At 38.8% G+C, this 21,242-nt stretch overlaps 1 protein-coding gene across 1 annotated transcript in view; it reads right to left on the bottom strand.

Moving 5' to 3' along the window:
* NRXN3 (neurexin 3) overlaps positions 1–21,242 on the bottom strand; it is a 1,622,198-nt gene that overhangs the window by 884,881 nt on the left and 716,075 nt on the right. Inside the window, exons 11-12 of the mRNA XM_032482446.1 lie at positions 12,528–12,731; positions 6,482–6,508 (exon numbers count right to left, since the gene is read on the bottom strand). Coding sequence (XP_032338337.1) covers positions 6,482–6,508; positions 12,528–12,731 — 231 coding nt within the window. The remainder of the gene's footprint in view (positions 1–6,481; positions 6,509–12,527; positions 12,732–21,242) is intronic.

The following is a 21,242-nucleotide window of genomic DNA, read 5'->3' as shown; positions in this document are numbered from 1 at the left end:
ATTAAAATATTTCTGGTGTAAGTGGTCACCAAAGTTTTGAATGACAGTGGTCCCTGCGTATACCTGAAGAAGTGGAAGGAAGGAAGGGAAAGATCTCTGAGAGGCAGTGGGCTCTTGTTTGAACATGTGACAGCAACATTTTGCAAAGTTATTTGGAGAACATGAATAAAAAGCTTGATAATACAAATGTGTTTGTTTAGCAAGGGTGAGGAGAAACAAACGTTCATATATTGTCTACAGGAAAGCAGAGGGTAGTGAAACTTGTCAATATCTATCAGCATTTGGAATGCACTTATCTGTTGACCTACCAATTCTACTTTAAGCAATTTAACCAATAGATATTGCTCTACATGCATGCAAAGATTAATGAACAAAAATATACATTTTCTTACTTTTAGTAGTAGTAAAAAAAATGGAGAAAAATCTAAATGTGTATCAGTCGGGTAGTGATTTAATTAAACAGAATACCTCCATGAAATGCAATAGTATGTGACTATTATAATACAGACGTATGTATATGTATAACTGAATCACTTTGCAGTACATATGAAACTAATATAGCAAATCAACTACACCTCAATAAAAAATCAGAATTAAAAAAGAAAAAAAAAGAATAAAGTAGATCTTTATGTTTTTATATGGACTAATTCCTAAGATACTTTGTGAGAAAAAGGCAAGATTCAGAAGAATGTGTTAACCTCGTATCAAGAAGAAGGAAGAAAAAGCAGAGGGGAAAATACAGTTATAACTATGGTGTATACTCATAAATTCCCTCTGAAAGAATATTTAAAAGGCTGATAATTTGGGTTGCCTCTGAGGAAGAGAATTTAGGGATGAGAATCATGGATAAGAGGGAGAATTTTTGCAACTTTGCCTTTGTCCCCTGTACAATTTTAAAACTATTTTAAAATAAAATTAGTCTGAATTAATATTTATGGAGAGTTTAATATTAAGTATTTAGGAAGCATCCTATTGTACTCAACTCTGCCTATTATTAATACTATTAATAAACTTTCATGTGAGATGTTTTATAAGAAACAGAAAACATTCCAAAAAGAAACAAAATTATGTTACCTTTTAAAAATCAGGTTTTGATAAAAGTTGAGAACAGCGTAATCATTTAGTACAGAAATAGAAAGTCCCAGGTGTGATGTTGATAGCATGATAGATAATTCTACATTATTATATACAAGAGCTGCTTTGCGATTTTTCCATCTCCACTAAAACTCTCCTAAGAGAAGTGGGATGGTCAGGTTGACAGCAATGGTGACCCAAATCCTGGAATGGGTACCAAAGAGGTTTTACAGTTTCCCTGGGAAGACATCCAATAGTGAAGAAGTCAGCCTTCCTGGTTGACCACAGGTAAGTGTTTCTGAGTTAAAGGGATAAGCTCAACAAATCAGCTCTGGGATTTCTAGATAAACTAGGCTTAAAGATGACATCACTTATTCTGGTACCATAGAGAGGGAAGACAGAGAAAAACAAGAAAATCAGAAGTCTAGCATAATAAACTGTAGTTCACCACGCTATTCCTAAATTAAGCAAGAACCACCCACACACCCTGCTGACTTTGTCCAGACACTAGCGTTGAGTATGCTTGGAAACCAAAGGTAGAGAAGCCAAGGCAAAAGGCAAAAACAGGCACTAGGCAGGCAGGTGCAAGAGAAGGAATATTTAGTAAATACTAGTAGCCTTCAGAGGTATGACTTGGAGATATCATATCCTTGTGATGTTATGTTCATGCAGCTCTTATATTATCATGCATCTCCATGGTTCAACGGTAACAGAGTCTGGGGGAAGTGGACAAGATTATAAAAGCTGTTCTCTGACACAAATGACTGCATCATGGCACTTCAGTGTTTTAAGGTCAGTATACTTTTGTATGACACTCTATTTCCTTTCTCCTCGATGTCGAAGAAAAAAATTAACCTTGTCACAGATCAGTTAGTAAGGCTTCAAGTTCAAGGTAACTGGGGAGAGGTCTACCTAAACCTAAATCATCAGGCACATACACAAAGCTCACGATTTCATCATAATTTCCATGTGATATATACACTCCTTTCTAGAAAGATTGAAAAAATTGGCCACCATACAGAAGAATTAGCCTTTGAGAGAGAAAGATTGGAAAAAAAAAAAAACAAACAGAGGGGATTTGGTATTCATTAATGTGTGTTCACTATATTCATTCATGCTATACTCATATTTAATTGATGTGAGTTCACTGTATTCATTCATACTGCACACGGCTTACAAGGGAGAGAATGAAGGAGGGACTAGGAAATCATAGCGTAGAGTGACGGTCAGACAGGGTAAAAGACAACAAGCCATTTTACAGACTCTCCTTTGCACGAACACCCATGAGAGCAACAGGAAGTCCATACCTGTTTTCAGAGCCGCCATGTCTCTCAGGCCGTGGCAGCCTCATGGAACCAGAACCACAGAATGGGTGATTTCCTCCAGAAGTTCTCCAGAAAGAAGCCCTGTTTTCTTTAGCAGTGCCCCAGGTTACCCTGGAGTCCAATCCACCATGATGACTGCCAACTCTGTTGCTCTTTTGCAATGTTAAAGTCAGTTCTAAGCTGGAAATTTCCTTACTATGTATTTTTAAACATCCCTGCCAGATGACTCAAACCCAGCAAGGTCCCAGATTCAACCAAAGACTGTGATTGGCACACTCACTAATAAATGTTTGGTGATAAGAGGCAGAGAAGAGTTTGTGGTGTGGTCTTCTGGAGGATCTGGAAAGTAGGGATAGTAAGATTGGGAAGGAGTAATGGTAAGCATATCATTGATATTATAGGGAAAGACAAAGTGCTGGAAAAGAGAAGGTAAGAAAGGGAGAGAGGCAGAGAAGCTGATGAGAAAATTGCTTCTGCCTCTTGGAAACCCTCATCACAGAGATGGACCTCAAGTCCTGACAGAGAGCCAGCCAACAAAGCTGAAAGGAAAGGCTTTTGTCTCAAGATCAGTGGCCTCTATCACGTCCAGCTGCTTTCCCTCCACACTGGAAGATGGTCCTTCTTTTTCATGTCCTTCTCTCCATTAAAAAGAAGTTCACTCAAATCTTTGGAAATAGCCATTTTCCAGAACGAACAATATTTTGAGCCAGATGAATAAGAAAAAAAGAAAAAGAAGAAGAATAGAAGATGCCTTCAGTATTTTACCTGACTGACTTTCCACAGGACAAGCATTCTAAAAAAGAATTTCTGGGAAAGTTCATAAACTTGCATTCAAACTTGGTAAAGCTGAATTCAGGATGTCTCTTCAAGGGAAAATAAACAGCTTTGTTTTGAAGCTCAAGGAATCCCACCCTATGACTGCTGTTGGGACAGCAGCTGGAGACAAAGCTCAGGAGCAAGAGGAAACCCTCTCCCTGTCACACTCCCAGCCTGCAAAGCAATGTTATTTCTTACACTCTCACAGTGAAAAATTGTGTAAGAGACAGGATCTGCACACCTGTTACAGAAATGACTTGAGATTCTGTAACAGGTCGAACTATGAACTCTGATATTATGTTCATAAGAAGAGGGGTTAAACGTTCTAACCACCTGTATCTGTTTTAGCTCCTAATTTAGTTGTACAGTCTTCTCAAATGTTTCCACACAAGTGCCAACAATGCCAGGGATGGAAGAGAGAAGATACACAATATAAATGATACATCTTTCGATTGTTATGTTTTTTCTTAAAACGTAGGAATAAGGTTTATATATTAAATAAGGTTCATGTTTATTTGCATTCTTCTGCATAATATAACACTTTGCTTTCAATTCAAGTTTTTGCTCCAAATCAACAATTAAAACCAGCTTTGGGAAAATGTATCACACTTACTTTGTGACTCTCCCTTACCCTGGGTACACATCTACATCCCTCAGCACTAAAGGTCTTAGATTAGTTTGAAAAATTGGGCTTTTGTTTTGTTTCTGTTCGATCCCTATACAACTAGTGGGCACGATGTATTTTTTCTCTGATGCTTTCACCAAAATTAACTCCCTTGATATGTTAAAGTTTATCATGATAATTCAAAATTGATTTTTAAAATCCAGACTTGGCTCTTTACCTATATATTGATTTAAACCAGTTACACTCTATCTATACTGTGATCAAAGTTGCAAACACATCTGTGCTGTGTGCATTTCCTCTCAATGCTACTTCTGATGGCTCTGAACAGAAAATGTTTCATCAGGCTTAGAAAAGCTGCTGGCATCTGTGTCCTGAAGAGTCACTGTCTTCCCAGGAGAAAGAATTCAGGAACATGTCTTATGATGACTCTCCATAGCTGATCAGATGGAATTTATGGAATTAGATAAAGTGTGGGCAGAGCACTAAGCAGGTCCTGATATCCTGGTCAAATAAAGCCCTCAGTTCTCTGTTCTGTAAATAAGTCTCTGAAGCCAGAAGATGCCAGATTCAACTTTGGATGAGGCTTTCCACCTTCACACTCAGCTTCCATCTTATTTCCTTCCGGAAACTCATGTAAAAGAGGAAGTTTTCCAGAGATATGCTGTATCTTTTTTAAGAAGCCAGACACAAATGGCTGTATGTTATATGATTTAATTCACATGAAATGTCCAGAAAAGGCAAATTTATAGAGATAAAAGCAGATCAGCAGCTGTCTGGGGCTATGGGTCCTTAACTGCAAAATGACCTAAGAGAAATCTGAGGGGTGATGGAAATGTTCTAAAATGTGATTGTAATGATATTTGGACAACTCTATAAATTTAATAAAAATCATTGATTTGTAGGCTTACCATGGATGAATTTCATGTTATGGAAATTATATCTCAATAAAGCTGCTTAAAGAAATAGAAAATGCCAGTCTTCAGAGAGAAAGGATGTTTCAATTAGGCTTGTAATGATCTAACTATCATGAGAAATTTCTGGCTAATTAGAAGGGTTTAAACACAGCAAAATAGGACATGGCTTAAATTAACTGAAAGTGATGCCAAGACAAGCAGAAAGCACTCTACTTCAGCAAGTGGTTGTTTATATTGATTTTTTTACATTTCTTTTTGTTGTTATTGTTAATTTACATGGAACATTTCCCCCTAGAAGTGGATTTGGGGCTTTATTAGTTTGCCGTCCTGATAATATATCTCCCAAGAAAGAAGGTTACACCAGCTAACACCTTTAAAAATGTTTAAAGGAAGGAATAAACAAGTAAAAGAAATGTGTAAGTTAGATCATTTCCTTTTCTGAGCTTCTTCCTACAGAAGGACCCTAGCAAGAAAGGAAGCAAAAAATGAGGAGATGCTACTGAGAATGGCATGTGTTAGATGCTCAGTCAATCCAATTCTGTCTTCCTGACCCACAGGAGGACTGTGTTTCCTGGCTTCCTTTCGGTTTCAGATGGAACCATACCTGACAAAATATGGGCAAAAGTGATGTATGGCATTTTTAGGCAAGGCAATAAAACATACTGCATAACTATCCAAGCTTCCTCTCTCTGCCCTATGGATACAACTGGAAGTGAAGAACTCCAAGGTTGGTGAGCCCAGCTGATGGAAGAAGCCTAGACGCCTGAAATACTTCTTTGAAGAGAGCTGCCCAACTGGCACTGGACTCTGCCTGCATAAGAAAGAAACCTTATTTGCTGAGCTGTTGAAATGCTGGAATTGTCTTGTAGCTAATTACCCGAAACAACTACCCTCATTGCTTAATCGATTGTTACTGAATTGCCTTAACTACTAGAGTACACTATAGGACTCAAAGTACATTTCTTCCTTTCTTCCTTTTATCACTTATTCTTTTCCTCGTGCCCAACCTTCCCCTTCCTCTTCTTATTCCCCTACTTCATGACCCCAGTTAACATGCATCTCTGAGACAGAGGAAGTAATGTGTGAGTAGTATTCAGCCTGTGCCTCATTAAGACCCTTCTTCAAGAACTAGAATTTTTGAATGAAATAAAGTAAAAATAATAACCTGCCTTTATTTATTCAGAAGAGCTAGAATGTGTCAAGTCTTTGGTTAAAATGCTGCATTATTATCAAGTGCAATGCTTTGCCTACCCTCCTTAAAAAAAAAACAAAACAACACCCTACAGCGATAAATGCCAGGGAAGAAATGTCAGAGTTGGCAGCCACCTTGTGGGTCAAAAACTTTGTTTTTATTTTCTGAAGCTTTTGGTAGTGGAGAAGTGCATTCTGGTTGTCCACCCCTGAGAGTTATTTTCCCCAAACAACAAATTACCATTTCAATTCATTTACAAGCTATTTTCATTATCCAGGTGCCCTTTCCTCCTTTTCTGCATATAGAGCAAAACCAAGGAAAGAAGCGAGGATCTGCCTCAATTGAGAAACCACACCCCGGGCCACACTCAGCCCGTCACCATCGCCCCAGCCCTTCAGCTTGTCAACCCATTTCCCCCCAACTCCATCATCAGAAAATAAAATAATTCAACTAAAAAACAGCTCATAAAACAGTGAACAAAATAAAGTCAGTTTTCTTTTTTAAAGAACAAAATGAAACTTGAGGGAAAACTTACTGGAGTTACAGTTTATCCTGATACAGTCTAGATGGGGAAAAATAAATGAAAGATGAAATTGCATCCTTCAAGGTAACAGCTGCAGACATCCAAAAACAATCAGTCCACCCTTCCGGGGACAGACACACGCAAGAAATGTGGCCATTTTATATATAAACAGTATGCACAAGTTTAAGGGTGGGTGTATATGTACAGTATATTGTTCAGTAAAGTTGGATACATATATATATACACACACACACATATATATATACACATATGTATAGAGATATATACTGGTATACATATATATCCACAATAGACACCGAGTATGCTGCCTTTTTTTTTCTTTCAAAAAACCTATTCATTTATATAAAGTATTTCAAACCTGGACTTTGAAATGTTAATTTTGTTAAACTTGGAAAATACTGCAAAAATTTCCCCACCAAATGCAGGTTATATTTTGTTTCCCTCTACAATTGGTTTTCTTAAAATTTATCTCTAAAAGTAGCATCAACACAATTTTTTGTTTTAGTATTCCAAATATATATCACCAGTCTGACACATTGTATCATTTAAAAAAAAAATCTGTCCATGAAGTTTCTCAGTGCAGTATTTAACCCTTTCTCTTTTTCTAAAACCAAACTCCCTCCACCCTCTCTCCTTAGGTCAGGCCCCAGATGCTCTAGAAATTTACATAGGCAGACTTGCCATGATCCTCAGAGGCAAGGAAAGGGTTAACACCACCTGGTCATTTCCTGTCATAAAATGGCCACTTGCAAACAGCTAACCGCACAAACACCCATCCCAGATTTTAGAGAGGTGGGGCCGGGTGTAGGATAAAAGGGGTCGTACGACGTTAACACAATTGACTGGGGTCTTGTCGGTGGTTTCAAAGGCCCCCAGACCAACCCACTCACGGAGCCCACCTCCGTCTTCCTGCCTGAATGCTCAGACTGAACCAAGTGCCTACAGCGTTCGAGGAGAAGGCGAGGCAGGCATGTGGGGAGGAGGTCTCGGGCACCTTTGACACCCTACCTATTTCACTCTGTGAGCCTGCATCTTGAATAGAGGGTAGTCTTCATTTTTATTTATATTTTTGATGGGAAAGAGAGGGAAGACAGGGTGGCTAAGTTTCCAGTGCTGGTCATCAGACAAAGTATTGAGCGCCAGAGATGACAGCACCTGTCCTTTTACTAATATCTGTTTGGAGTCGTGGACACACAGCATAAAGGGTCTTGAGTAGAGTCAATGGATGTTATAGAGGACTAGACAGAACGGTTAGATAAATGACTCAGGTTAATTGTTAGCAAGCTGCCCAGCTGAACCTAAGTTTTGTTTATGGTAGTGGAAATTTCAATAAGAATTTGTTTAAAGCCAGATGTTAAAAGGAGGAAGTAAAATGATAAAGTTGAAAAGGGAGAAAGTTACTGGAAAAAAAATACAGTTAGAAACTGTGCTCTTCTTCTGCCTAAGGTTAACCCAATAGTTCTGGAGGACTTGTGGAAGATAATGCCACCACTTGAATTTCCCAAAGTAAACCATGATAGCAAGTGAGAAAGAAACCAGTGGCAAACGACAGGGCAGAGTGAAACTATGTGAATCCAAATAAGAGCATTTATTAACACCCAGTCATTCTGAGGAAGAGGGTGGGAAGCTTATCGGTTCCCCAGAAGAACATCTCTTGAGAAAAATCTGGGTTTGGTTTCGTGCGGTTAGGTTTGTCATGTGTCGTCAACCGCAACAGAAAAGTGGGAGCAAACAGCCCTGGAGCAACTGGTACGATCACCAGACAGAGGAGGCCATGCCCCTGGTGAGGACTGGGGAGGCGAGGGCAGCAGGGAGGGAGAAGTGTGGCCTCAGCTACTGGTGGCACCGGTCATCACCCACAGCTGGAGAAACGCCCCTTCCTGATGTATCCGAGAGAGAGGGGAAACAGGTGTGTGGGAGTGCTTCCGAAGGAGGGACAGGGACACAGTGAGCCTAAAGCAACAAACCCAAGAACTATAAACGAGAAGTGGCTTTCTTCTTTGGTTTCCATGCTACTGAGGATTTATTCTTAGTCAAAGACCTGGTCTAGTAGAGATGTTGAGTTGGGCTCGTCCTTCTGGGTTCACCCAAATGGGTCCATAAACTGAATGGTGTCTTTAACCCAATGTGAGGACTTGGAGTTTTCAAGATAACAGATAATTGGCAGGGGCTAAGTCGAGAAGTGAAAAATTATTTTGTTACTTTACTTGAGGAAGAAGCGGTTGCAGAAGAAACATCTACCCTAGTCTCTTGTTCACAGAGTTTGAGACGGTGGTCTTGATAGCGAGGATGCATTTTTTTAATGAAAAACCAATCAGAGAAATTGGCCTGGGAAGGCAGTTTCCTTTAGAGATTCAGGAGCAGCCAGAGCTCTCTCTCTGCCTGAGCCTTGGCGTGGCGTTTAAGGGCTGTGTGCGTGTGCGTGTGTGCGCGTGTGCACGCGCGTGTGTGCGTATTGTTCATTCGGTTTAAATCAGTTCTTTGCTTTATTTTAGTAAATAAGGGAGAAATTATTATTTCCCATATTGATGAGTTTTGGGTTGAGCATGGAAGAGGTGAATATTTCTAAGAGTTGTGTGTCTTCAGTGATGCACACAATAAACAGTCCGCTGCCTACAAGCCTCCACCATTGAAGACGGGCTGCCTGCATGGGCCACGGATGAGTCTGTGCCAGTACTGACTGACTTTTCTGCTGTATGGCTCAACTCAAACCAAGCACTAAGAAAAAAGACTCCTGTGCATGTTTAAAAGGTGACCATCATGAAAGCAGTTAGATGTCATTAAGACTGTCACATCATTGATCCACAGTATTGACCTGTGGAGGTAACAGATAACCCATGATGATCTAGTAGTTTAGAAACATGGGTTCTAGTCCCACCTCTGCTCTGAACAGTCACATATGTCTTTCTTTGTTTCACATCTATAAAGCAATCATAAACACACTTTACAGATGTATCTCACAGTGTTACTGTGAGATTAAAGATGAGACTTTTAAAATATTTTAAAATACTGTAATAATAAAAGTTACTACTATATCTTTTAATTCTAAGAGATCAAAATATGATTGGTCAGTGGCCAACCTCACACCTTTTACAAACGTGCCACGGGTGGCAGGACGCTGCTCACGCCTGCTGGTAAACCACAGCTGGTTCTCTTCAGAAAGTAAGGGCCTTGGAAAAGCCCAGTCTCCTGGATATTTAGGAGATACGTTATGTCAGATAAATAGATACTAGCTGGTTATATCATGAGCTGACATGTACGAACAATTTGCAACACATTAGTACATCATTTATGCCTGTGCCAGAAATGAGACACAACTTACATGGAGCGAGGGAACAAAACGCTCACTTGAAATTAGTTCTTGGGGACTGTGTATGTGAATGCACACTCCACAGGGAGATGTCTTCTACTCTAACCAGGAAAGGGAGAATATGCATTCATGACAAGGAGGAGGGGTGTATTCTGGGCAGGGAGTGGAAGGTGAACCTTCAAACGAGGCATGGGTGTGAGGACTTGTGTAGACACAAGGACAAGGAATTTAAATTCCATTGTCTATGTTGCATTTGAAACAAAGTTGAGTAGATTCAAACCAGTAACTATGGTGAACCATACCCTTCAGGGGAAAAAGAAGTCACTGTGGCTTCTAGAGAAGCAGCGTTCTCTAGGGAGGGACCGACTCTCCTTTGCCTGAGATGCCTCAACTCAGGAGGAGCTGCACTGATCGTGCGCAGAAAAAGGAGCCAGGAGGCAAAAGCAAAGTCTTTTTGGGGAAAAAAAAAAAAAAAAAAAAAAGGACACCTCCCAGATTCCAGTGAGAGTTCAAAATGGAAAAATAATGCTTCTAGGAACGCACACAGGATCTATGACTAACTGTGTGTGTGTGCCCATGTGTGCACATGTGTGCATGTGTGTGAGAGACAGAGTGGGAGAGAATCTGTTCCCCTCTTTCCTCATTCCCTTTTATTCCCTCCGTCCCTCATTTTCCCTTCTAAGATGTGAGACCTGTCACAGTTGGCTTTCTAAAACTTTACAAAACAACATCTCAAAAGGAAAAAAAAACAAGTTGTCTGTTTAAAGGGGGGCCGCATTTCCCCAGGACCCCATGGGCCTGAATCATCCCTATGTCTCTGGCTCTCTCTTACCTTGAAACTGATGCAGTTAAAGATTGACCCCATCTACTTTTCTGTGAGCTAGTTAGGAGGTTTGGTTTGGGTTTGGGTTTGGTTTTGGGTGGGGTATTTTTGTTTTTTATTTCTTCTGTTGTTTTTCAGAGAAGTTGACAGTTGGCTACTGGTGGTTGGATTTAGCTATACACCCTGATTGGTTTCTTTCAGGTGGGGAGGATGGTGTAGGGAGGGGAGAGGGAGGAGGACAGGGGAATGCCAGCCCCTGCAGGCTGCTCAGTACGCTTTGTTCGCAAGGCTGTTTGCTGTGCGGGCCGCAGGCTTTGGGCCTTTGAAGGGTTGAATACCATCTTTTGATTTACCATGGCTGATGGTGGGGAGGACTGGAAACTCAAGAACACTCACAAAGAACCAGCAAAAGAGAAAAACAAAACCCAAAATAATCAAACACACACGTACACAAACAAAAGGAAAACCAAGAGACACACTGACAATAGAAATCAAATATGGTTGGAAAAGAAAAAGGGCATAGTATTGTAAAAGCTGCAAATTTAGGGAAAAAAGACACAACTAAACAAGCCACTGCTCAAAACAGTCTTCTGAGTCCTAGAGATTTTTAGGGTTGCAGTATAGGCACTTTGCCAGGGTGACCAGTTGACCTGACAGCAGACAAGCCTGGTATGGATTTTAAATCACACCTTCCTACTGAGCTATCTAGGGTTTTTATATCATCTCACATCTCATGCATTTGTCCATCATGTCTTCTCCATGCCTCTGACAAGCCATTCCACTGACATCTTTACAAAGGAGTTGTACGTCTAAACATATTCTACATACCCAAAGAAATCCAGCTTATAAAGTTTGGACTCAGCTCCATCACTAATCCCATTAATCCTGTCAACAGAGGGCTTTGACTTTTCTACTGAGTAGCAACAGCAGAAATAGGTGGGGTTTTTTTCCCTTCCCAAAACCAAGAGGTTCCCATTCTCCACAGAAGATTGGTTAGAATTCAGTCAAGAAAGTCAGCAGCCCGAGAGAATGTGAGGTCATAAAAGAGCAATTTCCAAAATATCCGTTACAGGGAGGGAATTACAGTGGAAGAACGGGTCTTCTCTCCATAAAGCTACAAATTTGAAATTGTCACAATTTTTCAACAATAAGGAAGTACAGATATGTATTACATGAGGAGAACAGAGTAACAGTGTGACATAATAATCATTACAAAAAGGGCTGCTGAATGATGGGCAGGAATGTCAGGAAGGAGGAAAGGGATACTGTCAGGAGCTGTAAAGTCCTTCCACGTGTCACTGACTAAACTGATAGAATTTTTTCTCCCAAGGGACAACAGAAACAATGTGACTTATACTCCCCACGAGGAGAGAGTATAAGGAGGCACCAGTGTCATCAAGGCCGCCAGAATTCCCCACATGAACAGTCCTTGCAGAGCCAGAAACAATGCATTTCTCATCCAACTCACATGGCTTCGTTCTCTCCAACACCACCCTCCCATTTTGCTTCCATCTCCTGCCCTGCCCCTGCCCTCTGCTTCGACTGTTTTGAGTGGTGACCAAGGAGTTGGACTTAATGGGAATGTGACTGATCAAAAGATGGACCAAAGTAGCGTGTTTTACACAAAGCTAAACGGTTCCAAAAAACCAAGAAAGGAAACTTAGAAAACAAATCTTCTAGTAAAGAAACCACCACTGTCAGAAACCAGAAATTGACATCAAAACCTCATGCAGAAACAAGGAGAAGGTGTTTGTTGCTGTTGGGTTTTATCCTTGGTCTATTAAACAAGAGGTGAGCAGCTAACTTTCAAGAAACAAACAAAGAATCCAATCAAACCAATAAAAATCAGAAAAGAAAGGGAAGACAAGCCCAAACAGAGTGGCAGAGGGTACTCCATACGATACCTAAGTTAACCATGAGCTTGACGCGTCCCCCATCCAGCTCCAGACGCAAGGTGTCAGCAGAGTCCCTGGAGGTAGTAGCCACCAGCAGCCCGTAAGCCCGCTGGGACATGAAGCGGAAGGACACGTCCTCGGCCTCGGTGTGCATGACCATGGGCATGATGACCTTCATGTACATGCTGCCATCGTAGCTCAAGATGGATGCCTCTGCAAGGAAGAGAGGAGAGGGTCGTTAGGATGAGGATGCCAGAGTTTGCCTTTGCTTCCAGGGTAAGCAGAATCGGATGGAGAGGGCACCAAATCTGTAGACAGGTGACCTGTGTTTGCTAGACCTCCATCGCCACTTTTAAGCTATGAGATCTTCAGCAGACTCCTTAAACTCTGAGGTTGTAGTTCCTCACTTGCAAAAGGCCTATGATGGCACTAGTCCCGTGTTCACAAACTTGTCAAAGGTACCAAATGAAATAATAGGCATGAAGGTATTTGGCAAAAGTTAAAATGCCCTCATGAACAGTAGTGCTTATAATTCCGTATGCTGTAGATACAACAGAACAAAAGACTCTACACAAAACTTGAGTCCTGTTGTTTCATGAAGAATAAGAGGAAAGCAGCTTACAACCACCGCAGCCAAGAGAATAGTTCTATAAAAGTGCTCTGAGATTAGAATAAAATGAATGGACTTCGGTAGATACTGGGAAGTAAATGAATGGTCTTAGATTTCGAGGTACCACAATATGCTTATCTGTCATACTGTGTACCAGGCACTCTCCTAGGTGTTAAGGATCTAACAGTGAACAAAAGAGACAAACATCTTCCATCCTCCTGTGTAAAAGGAATAGGAACAGGGAGGCACCAGGCAGATCACATGGAAGGTTCTCAAAATAGCCTCTGTCATCATCATACCCCCAACCGTATTTACACAACACATAAAAGGTCCATGGAAAACAATATAAATACACCTCTCATGCCTGGGAATCAACCATCACCTGGGTAAAATCCATGACATGCCTATCGTTGTATATTACAATTTGCAAACTCTAAGAGGATCACAAATAAAGGTATGACAGATACAGACACCAACAAATTGAAAAACATATTTTGACGATCTGTTCTTAGATGAGAAGCATAATCTAAATTTAACACATGCTCCAGGTGTGAAAGAAACTTTTTTTTTGGAAAGAAACTTTTTCACTTCCTGAAAGAGCAGAATGCAAAGATCAGTAATGACAGCTAAAATTTATTGAGCACTTACTATTTGCCTGGTGCTTTCTAGGACTTTACATGCATTAAGAAGGCATTTAATCCTCACAAAAACACTGTGAAGAAGACAATATTATTATTATATTTTATAGACACCAGGTCACATGTATGAAAAATGGAAGAGCTGGAAGTTAAACATAGGCAGTTATATTCTCATGGCTGTACATGTAACAGTTCTGCCAAAAGCACCCAAAGTACATCTGTAATGCTTCATGGCAGAGTGTGGTATTCCTGTGTATATTGTGTGTGTGTCTGAGTGTACGTGCACACACACGTGCGCACATATATATGCATGACATTATTTACAGCTGTATATTATTTATGAACATACTGGATTATATAAACACAGATAATATATTTCTAAATAATATATTGTTATATATTCATATGCACGATGCTCTACGTGTTTATGTAAGTATTAACACCATCAATTATCAGTCTGTCCCTTCTACTATAAACACCCACACATATGTATACATTCCTTTTTAAAAGATGTTAGTGTTTCAGTGAGCCATGAAATGGTTGTTTTGATATATTCAACTTAAATAATTCCAAAACTAATGGCCACTGGTATCCCCCTACGTATGTGTAGTGCCAGGACATAGGTAAAAATGAATGCATCTTTATGTCTATCTTGATAGTATCAGAGAATAAATACCAGGCGAGTATGCAGCTGGACACCTAATGGTACAAAACAAAGTGTGTATCTCAGTGTCTGCCTCCGTGTGTATCTTGGTGAGTGTGTTCTATCATTAACATGATATTTTTAAGGGGAGGGTGATGAAACAAAAAGTTCAATATAGGAATCAGCTAAAACAAAATTTATTCCAGAATGTATATTAATTTGCTTGAAAGATTTCAAACACGAGGAGTACCATGAATAGAATTCTAATTTGAAGGGAAAATGAATCCAAATAAGTCAAGTCATTCAATCCAAAAATCTATCCGATTGCTGAGTACTGAGAGACCACACCATGGGATGCCCACATGGTGGTACTTACACAGCTCCCCTATTTTGTCCCTCTTTTCCTCCTTTACTACTTCTTTTTGTCCTATGTGACTATTTCCTAGCATATTATTTTAACTCCTTTAATGTTTGTTAACTATATATTTGAGTTACTTTCTTAGTGGTTGGTCTAGGGCTTACAATATACATCTTAATTTATCAGAATCTATTTCATATTTATACTATATTCCAGCAAAATAGAGAAACTTTACTCTTCCATAGCTCTCTTCTCTTTTTTGTGTTATTGCTGTTATTCAAATGATGTCTATATATGTTTCAAACTCAAAAATACATTGTTAAAATCATTGCTGTATAAAAATTCCTGTCTTTTTAAGAAGAGAAGAAAGGAGAGCTCAAATATATTTATAGAGGTTTTTTTTTTTTTTTAAGTAAGCTTATTATTTACCATCTCTGTCTCTCTTCATTTCTTCTTGTGGATTCAACTTACCATCTGGTGTCATTTCTGTTCTGCAGTGTAGCTTCATTCATTTTTGTTTTATTGTCAAATATATTACAATTCTATATGTTATAGGCCCAACAACACAGTTTTATAGACTGTTTTATGCAATTGCTTTTAAAATCCGTTAAGAGAAGAAAGAAAAAGAAATGTGTAATTATGCTTTTATCATTACCTACACAATTACCTTTATTGGAGCTCTTTGTTTTTTCACATAGACTCAAATTACTGTCTGCTGTCACTTCCTTTCAGCTTGTTTAATAGTTCTAATAAGGCAGGTATACTAGCAATGAATTACCTGTTTTCTGTTCACCTGGATATATCTTTATTTCACTTTCACTTTTGAAAGACAGTTTTGTTGTCTATAGGATTCTTGGTTGATGTTATTTCTGTCAGCACTTTTAATGTCGACTCATTGCCTTTGGCTTCCATTGTTTCTGAACAGACACTGGCTGTTAATCTTATCGAGGGCCCTTGTATGAGATGAGTCACGTTTCTCTTGCTGCTTTCAAGATTTTTCTCTTTCTCTTTGATTTTCAACATTTCTATCATGATGAGTCTAGCTGTGAATAATTTTTTGCATTGATTGTATTTAGAGCTCATTGATATGTACATTAGTGTTTTTCATCAAATTTGGGAAATTTTCAATCATTAATTCATTGAATTTTTTTTGTTGTTGTTCTATTCTCTCTTTTTCCCAGTACTCCCATCATACATATATTGGTAGACTTAATGATGCCCATATTTATCTGATGCTCTGTTTTTTATCTTCATTCATTTTCTTTCAATTTAGACTGTATAATTTCTATTGATCTATCTTCAAGCTTGCAGATTTTTTCTTCTGCTAACTCAAATTTATTGTTGAACCCCCCCTAGTGAATTTTTCATTTAGATTACTGTATTTTCAAGATAGATAGATAGACAGACAGATAGATACAGATAGATGGGTAAGTAGATTATCTCCAAATGATGGAAATGTTAGAGCTGAAAAGCTGAAATATAAATATATAGATATGATTTTAATCTCTTTATTAATATTCTCTATTTGATAAATCATTGTTATCTTGTTTAATTTTTTAAGCACAATTTCCCTTAATCCTTTGAACATGTTCACAATAGCTTTGGTGTAGTTTGTCTGCTCAGTGCAACATCTGGGCAATTTCTATTGCCTGTATGTGTTCCTGTGTATGGGCCACACTTTCCTTTTTCTTTGTATGCTTCACAATTTTCTCTTGAAAACTGGACATTTTAGATACTAGATAGTAGCAAGTCTGGATACTGCTCTCCCCTCCCCGACTGCCACCAGGGCTACTTCTTTCTATTTGTTCATTTGTTTATTTGTTTAATGACTTGGCTGAACTAATTCCATGACTTATATCTTCCTGGCATTGTGAAGGCTGTGATATCCTTGCTCAAATATTTTTTCCTGTTTTCATCTTTTAGCCTGTCTTCCTAGATGTTGTTCCTGGCTCAGTATAAGCCACTAATTGCTCAATTATTGCACTTAAGCTCCCTTGGTCAGTTAAATTTTACCCTTTATCTGGTGGATCTGTGTGACTTGGAGACTGCTTTCACGGTTGAGGGAGTTTAAGAATTTGCCTGATGTTCAGCCAGGGACTAGTACTTGGAAGTTGCCCCTCCTGTCACTCCTGAGTGGGTGCAGTCTTGGGAATATGCACAGTCCTCCAGCCCACCAAGGATAAATGTGGTTTTAGTTTTAAGCCTGGTTTCCTAGGAATAGCCCCGGACAAAAGTATGTTATTGTTCAGTCAGCTGAGAGGTTACACTTAAGCCCCTTGAGCCAACAGGCTCTTCCCCTTGCTGATGGATGTACATGTAGCTTGGGAATACTCTCAAATCTTCCCCAAGTCCTATTCTAATTAGTCCTGAGAGGGGTTAACCCAGCAAGTGTGCACAACCATCCAGACCCCCAGGGATGAGTGTGATCCCAGGATAGCCCTTCATGGCTTTCTCTATCCCTGATCCTCTTTGTTAAACTGCTGGCTCATCTCCCATTTTACTCATTCCTACTAGCATCATAGATCTACCTCTCCCTTCAGAATTCCTAGTAACCAAGATCACCATTATTTTCAAAACTCCTTTACCCATGAACTTCTCTAAGCCCTGTGCTAACTAATCAGTCACCTCAAGCAGAGCTCTTCATCCTTACAGCCTGCATCTACGCCTGAGCAGAACCTCTGTGCCCCTGCAACCCACTGGGTGCAGAAACATGGTCCACTTATCCCTGAGTGACACTCCTATTCTATGAGTGGCCACTGGAGGAAGATGATAGTTCCTGGTCTTCTCAGTGTGCTCCTCCTGATATGAAACATATGAGTACTCTGGGGCAGGGACAGTTGGAGGCCCTATATTCTTGACACACCATACTTAGGACAGAGCTTCTGCCCCATGATGGGAGACTGAGTAGGAGGAGGGGGCCCTTTTCTTGGCTGTGCCTACCAGGAATACTGCTTCTACAACATGGAACTGGGGAGAGCTGAGAGGCACCAGTGGCCTGACCTTTCAAGATCAAACTGTAGTCCTAGGGTAACTGGCAGGAGAAGGAGATCTGTCTTCTTGGCCACAGCCACCTGGAATAAAGCTTCCAGAACAAGGAGCAGGGATAGGGTAGGTGAAGGGATCAGGTTGTGGTTTAACTGTCATAGCTCTCAATTTTCTTAGTGAGATTTGGTAGATCTCTTAAATAATGTTTTAAGAGATACTGTTAAGAGCAGATCTGTTAAATAAATGTTTCTCCATTTGTTGTGTGTCCTTAGAACACTTTTTAGAGATTTTAAATGGGTGTGTGTGTGTGTGTGTGTGTGTGTTAATTTTCTCCAGTTAAATGGTTGTTCCACTGGGGAGGTCTGCTAAGGTCCTCGCCCAGCCATTCTAGAGTTCCCTATTTTGATTATTACAAATGTCTTACATATTTTCTCCATAAAATGTTTCTTAGCCCCTAGTAATATATATTTGTATTTGTCATAGAAGGCCTATTTCTGTTTCTAGAGGGGTATAAATAATTAATATTATTTAATCATTGTGACATTTAAAAACACATTTTAGCACTGATTTTTTTTCTTATTGTCTGACTGTTTACCTATTGCCTGATTGTTCCTCAGCCTCAATGATCAATGGCTTCTTTCTATACTCTCGTCTTCTGGACAGGAAGGGGGAAAGCTACACCCCCATTGGCTGCAGAGGCCCCTCCAAATAAAGAAAGGGCGTTTCACTGGAATACTGAGTAATGTGATAGGAGTTAGTATGGAAAAAGTTTTCTGTGAAAATCTTGGGTTAGAGAAACAACCCAGGGAAAAAGAAAAACTATGGTATTTACTTTATTTGTGTGTATTTTCAAAAGCTACACAATACTTGAACTACTTACAGAATGAGACTCCCTATTTCCTGCATATGTTAAATTAGTCTCAGTCATAATTTCCTATCTTTTATTCTTACCATTTTTTAAAAAGAAAAATCACTTTAATGGTTTTATTTTTAAACAAAACATACTTAATATTAGAAGTCTGAGAGATGTAGATAAATATTAAGAAAAAAATTTTTGAAACATTCCTAGTCACACCACCAAGAAATAACCATCATTAACATTAGGGAAGCATATTCCCAGATTTTTTTAATAAGCAGATACACAGATAGAAGGATAAGCAAATAGAAGCACTTCAAAAGATGGAAAAATTCTATATATATATTATTTTAATTAGAATTACTTTTAATTATACAGGAAGTTAACAAAAATTTCAAATTTCAAATTAATTTTTAGTAAGTATATTTTTGAGAAGTCACTGAAATTTTAGAAGGATATTATTAAAAATATGAAAAAGGCTGACATTATCATTTTGAACTTAATCCTTCAAATTTAGCCAGTAAAAACTGTCTTCCTCCTGTGAAAAGCGAGGACACTATCCTCTCCCATTTCCTCCCTCATCTCTAAATTTCTGTTGTTACATTTATTACATGTTGTGTAATAAAGGTTTAACTCAGACCCTGCCCATTTCCAACAAGGGGCTATTTTCAAGACTGGCCCTTCAGCAGCTCCTGGGAAGTGAGCTCTTGGCATATTCTGACTGATGGGAGTGTTTTGGACACCTAAGACCTTGAGACACACTAGTTGGTCTAACGAGCTCATACAATCAACATGTTTTATGACGCACACCACTTTCACTCTGGGGTTCTAGAGCATCAGTTACTAAAATCAGTCCAGAAGCAGTGTTTGCCTGTGTGACTGACCCCTAATAAAACCCCTGGACTCCAGATTCAGGTGAGGTTCCCTGATTTGTAACATGACACGGATGTCACACATCAGTCCTGGAGAAATTAAATACATTCTTTTCAACTCAACTGGAAAAGTACTCTTAGAAGCTTGAGCTGGGTTTCCTCTAGACTTTGCCCCATGTGCCTTTTCCCTTTGCTGCTTTTACTCTGTAACTTTTGCTGTAATAAATCACAATCATGAACACAATAGCTTCTGAGTCCTGTGAGTCTTTCTAGAGAATTATCCAAATTGAGGGTGGTTCTGGGGACCTCGGATATTCAGATACAGTTTCTCAGCATCTACGGGAGATTGTTTCTAGGACCTCCTGCATACACCAAAGTCTTTGAACGCTCAAGCCCCTTAAGCATCCAAATGGTGTAGTATTTGCATATAACCTACAAATATCCTTCCATATACTTTAAATCATCTCTAGATACTTATAACACCTAATACAATGTAAATGTTACATAAACAGTGCTAAATACAATGTAAACACTATGTAAACAGTTGCCAGTGTGACAAATTCAAAGTTTTGCTTTTTATAACTTTCTGGAATTTTTAAAATATTTTTGATACGAGGTTGGTTGAATCCTCGTTTGGATGTTGAACCTAAAAATATGCAAAGTCGACTGTATTCTTTGGTCTGTATTCATAATGTGTATGATCATCATGTGTTTGTTGTATATACTGAAATGTTGTTACTATTCTCATCATGCCTTTTATCACACTTTATCCATTTCTGAGTAATTCCATCTTTTAAGTGCTTGGATTTTATGTTAACACCTTTTTAAAAAGAACTCACTAATGTTAGATTACCAAAATTTGTTAGTGTTTGTGAATGTCTGTGCTCTTGACATTTGGAACATATCATGGCTGCATGTCATTCTTGAGTCACACTTTATTTCATGTAGAATTGCACACACTTTGCTTTATTGTACTTTGAGATTGTATAATACCAACATTTTCTCTTATAGGTGGTAAATGATGTAAACTTTGTATAAATGCTTGAAGAATATTATTTTATTCCTTGAAGTCCAATGATATAATCAATACACATCTCAGTGTTGAATATACTATATCACATTTTCTTGGAACCCATCATGCTATTTTGAACTTTAAAGTCAGTTCTTCCTATTAATAACAAACTTCTGGTTTGGTATCTTTAGGTAATCTCTGTTGAAGTACTCAGTTTTTTCTATTTCTGAGGTCCTATTATTCTGTCTGTCCTCCATATCTTGGTTTCTTTATGATGAGTTTATCTCTTTGACTTTTCATCAGCATTCACAGTAATGATCTGCAATATTTTCCCTCTGTCAGTACATCAATATTTACTTATGTATTCTTTGCCCTTCTGTTGTTACTAATTATTTCAGATAAGTGATGTGATCACATGTTGCCTCTCAAATATTCCATGTGCAATCTCCCTTTTTCCATTCACTTATTTGTTTTTACTTTCTTTAAATTCTTACACTATTAATTAAATTTTCTTAAAATACTCTATAGTACAAATGAGCTACAGAATATACAGATCACAGGGAATTTTTCTGTCCTTGAGTTTATTTTCTTCTAGATCAAATTCTTTTAAGTTTTCTAAGCTATATCTATTTTAAAATTTTTTATTTGCCTGCTTTCTTGTATTTGCATTGTCATGTCATCATCTTTCTTGCTCATACTTAGGTGGCTTTGTCCAAAGTTCTTAGTTGTTCAGGTATACTTTCAGTGACT

Source organism: Camelus ferus, chromosome 6, assembly GCF_009834535.1.
Source record: "Camelus ferus isolate YT-003-E chromosome 6, BCGSAC_Cfer_1.0, whole genome shotgun sequence".
Classification (NCBI taxonomy): domain Eukaryota; kingdom Metazoa; phylum Chordata; class Mammalia; order Artiodactyla; family Camelidae; genus Camelus; species Camelus ferus.
The sequence above is the reverse complement of the archived record's forward strand: the minus strand, read 5'-3'. Positions and strand labels throughout refer to the sequence as shown.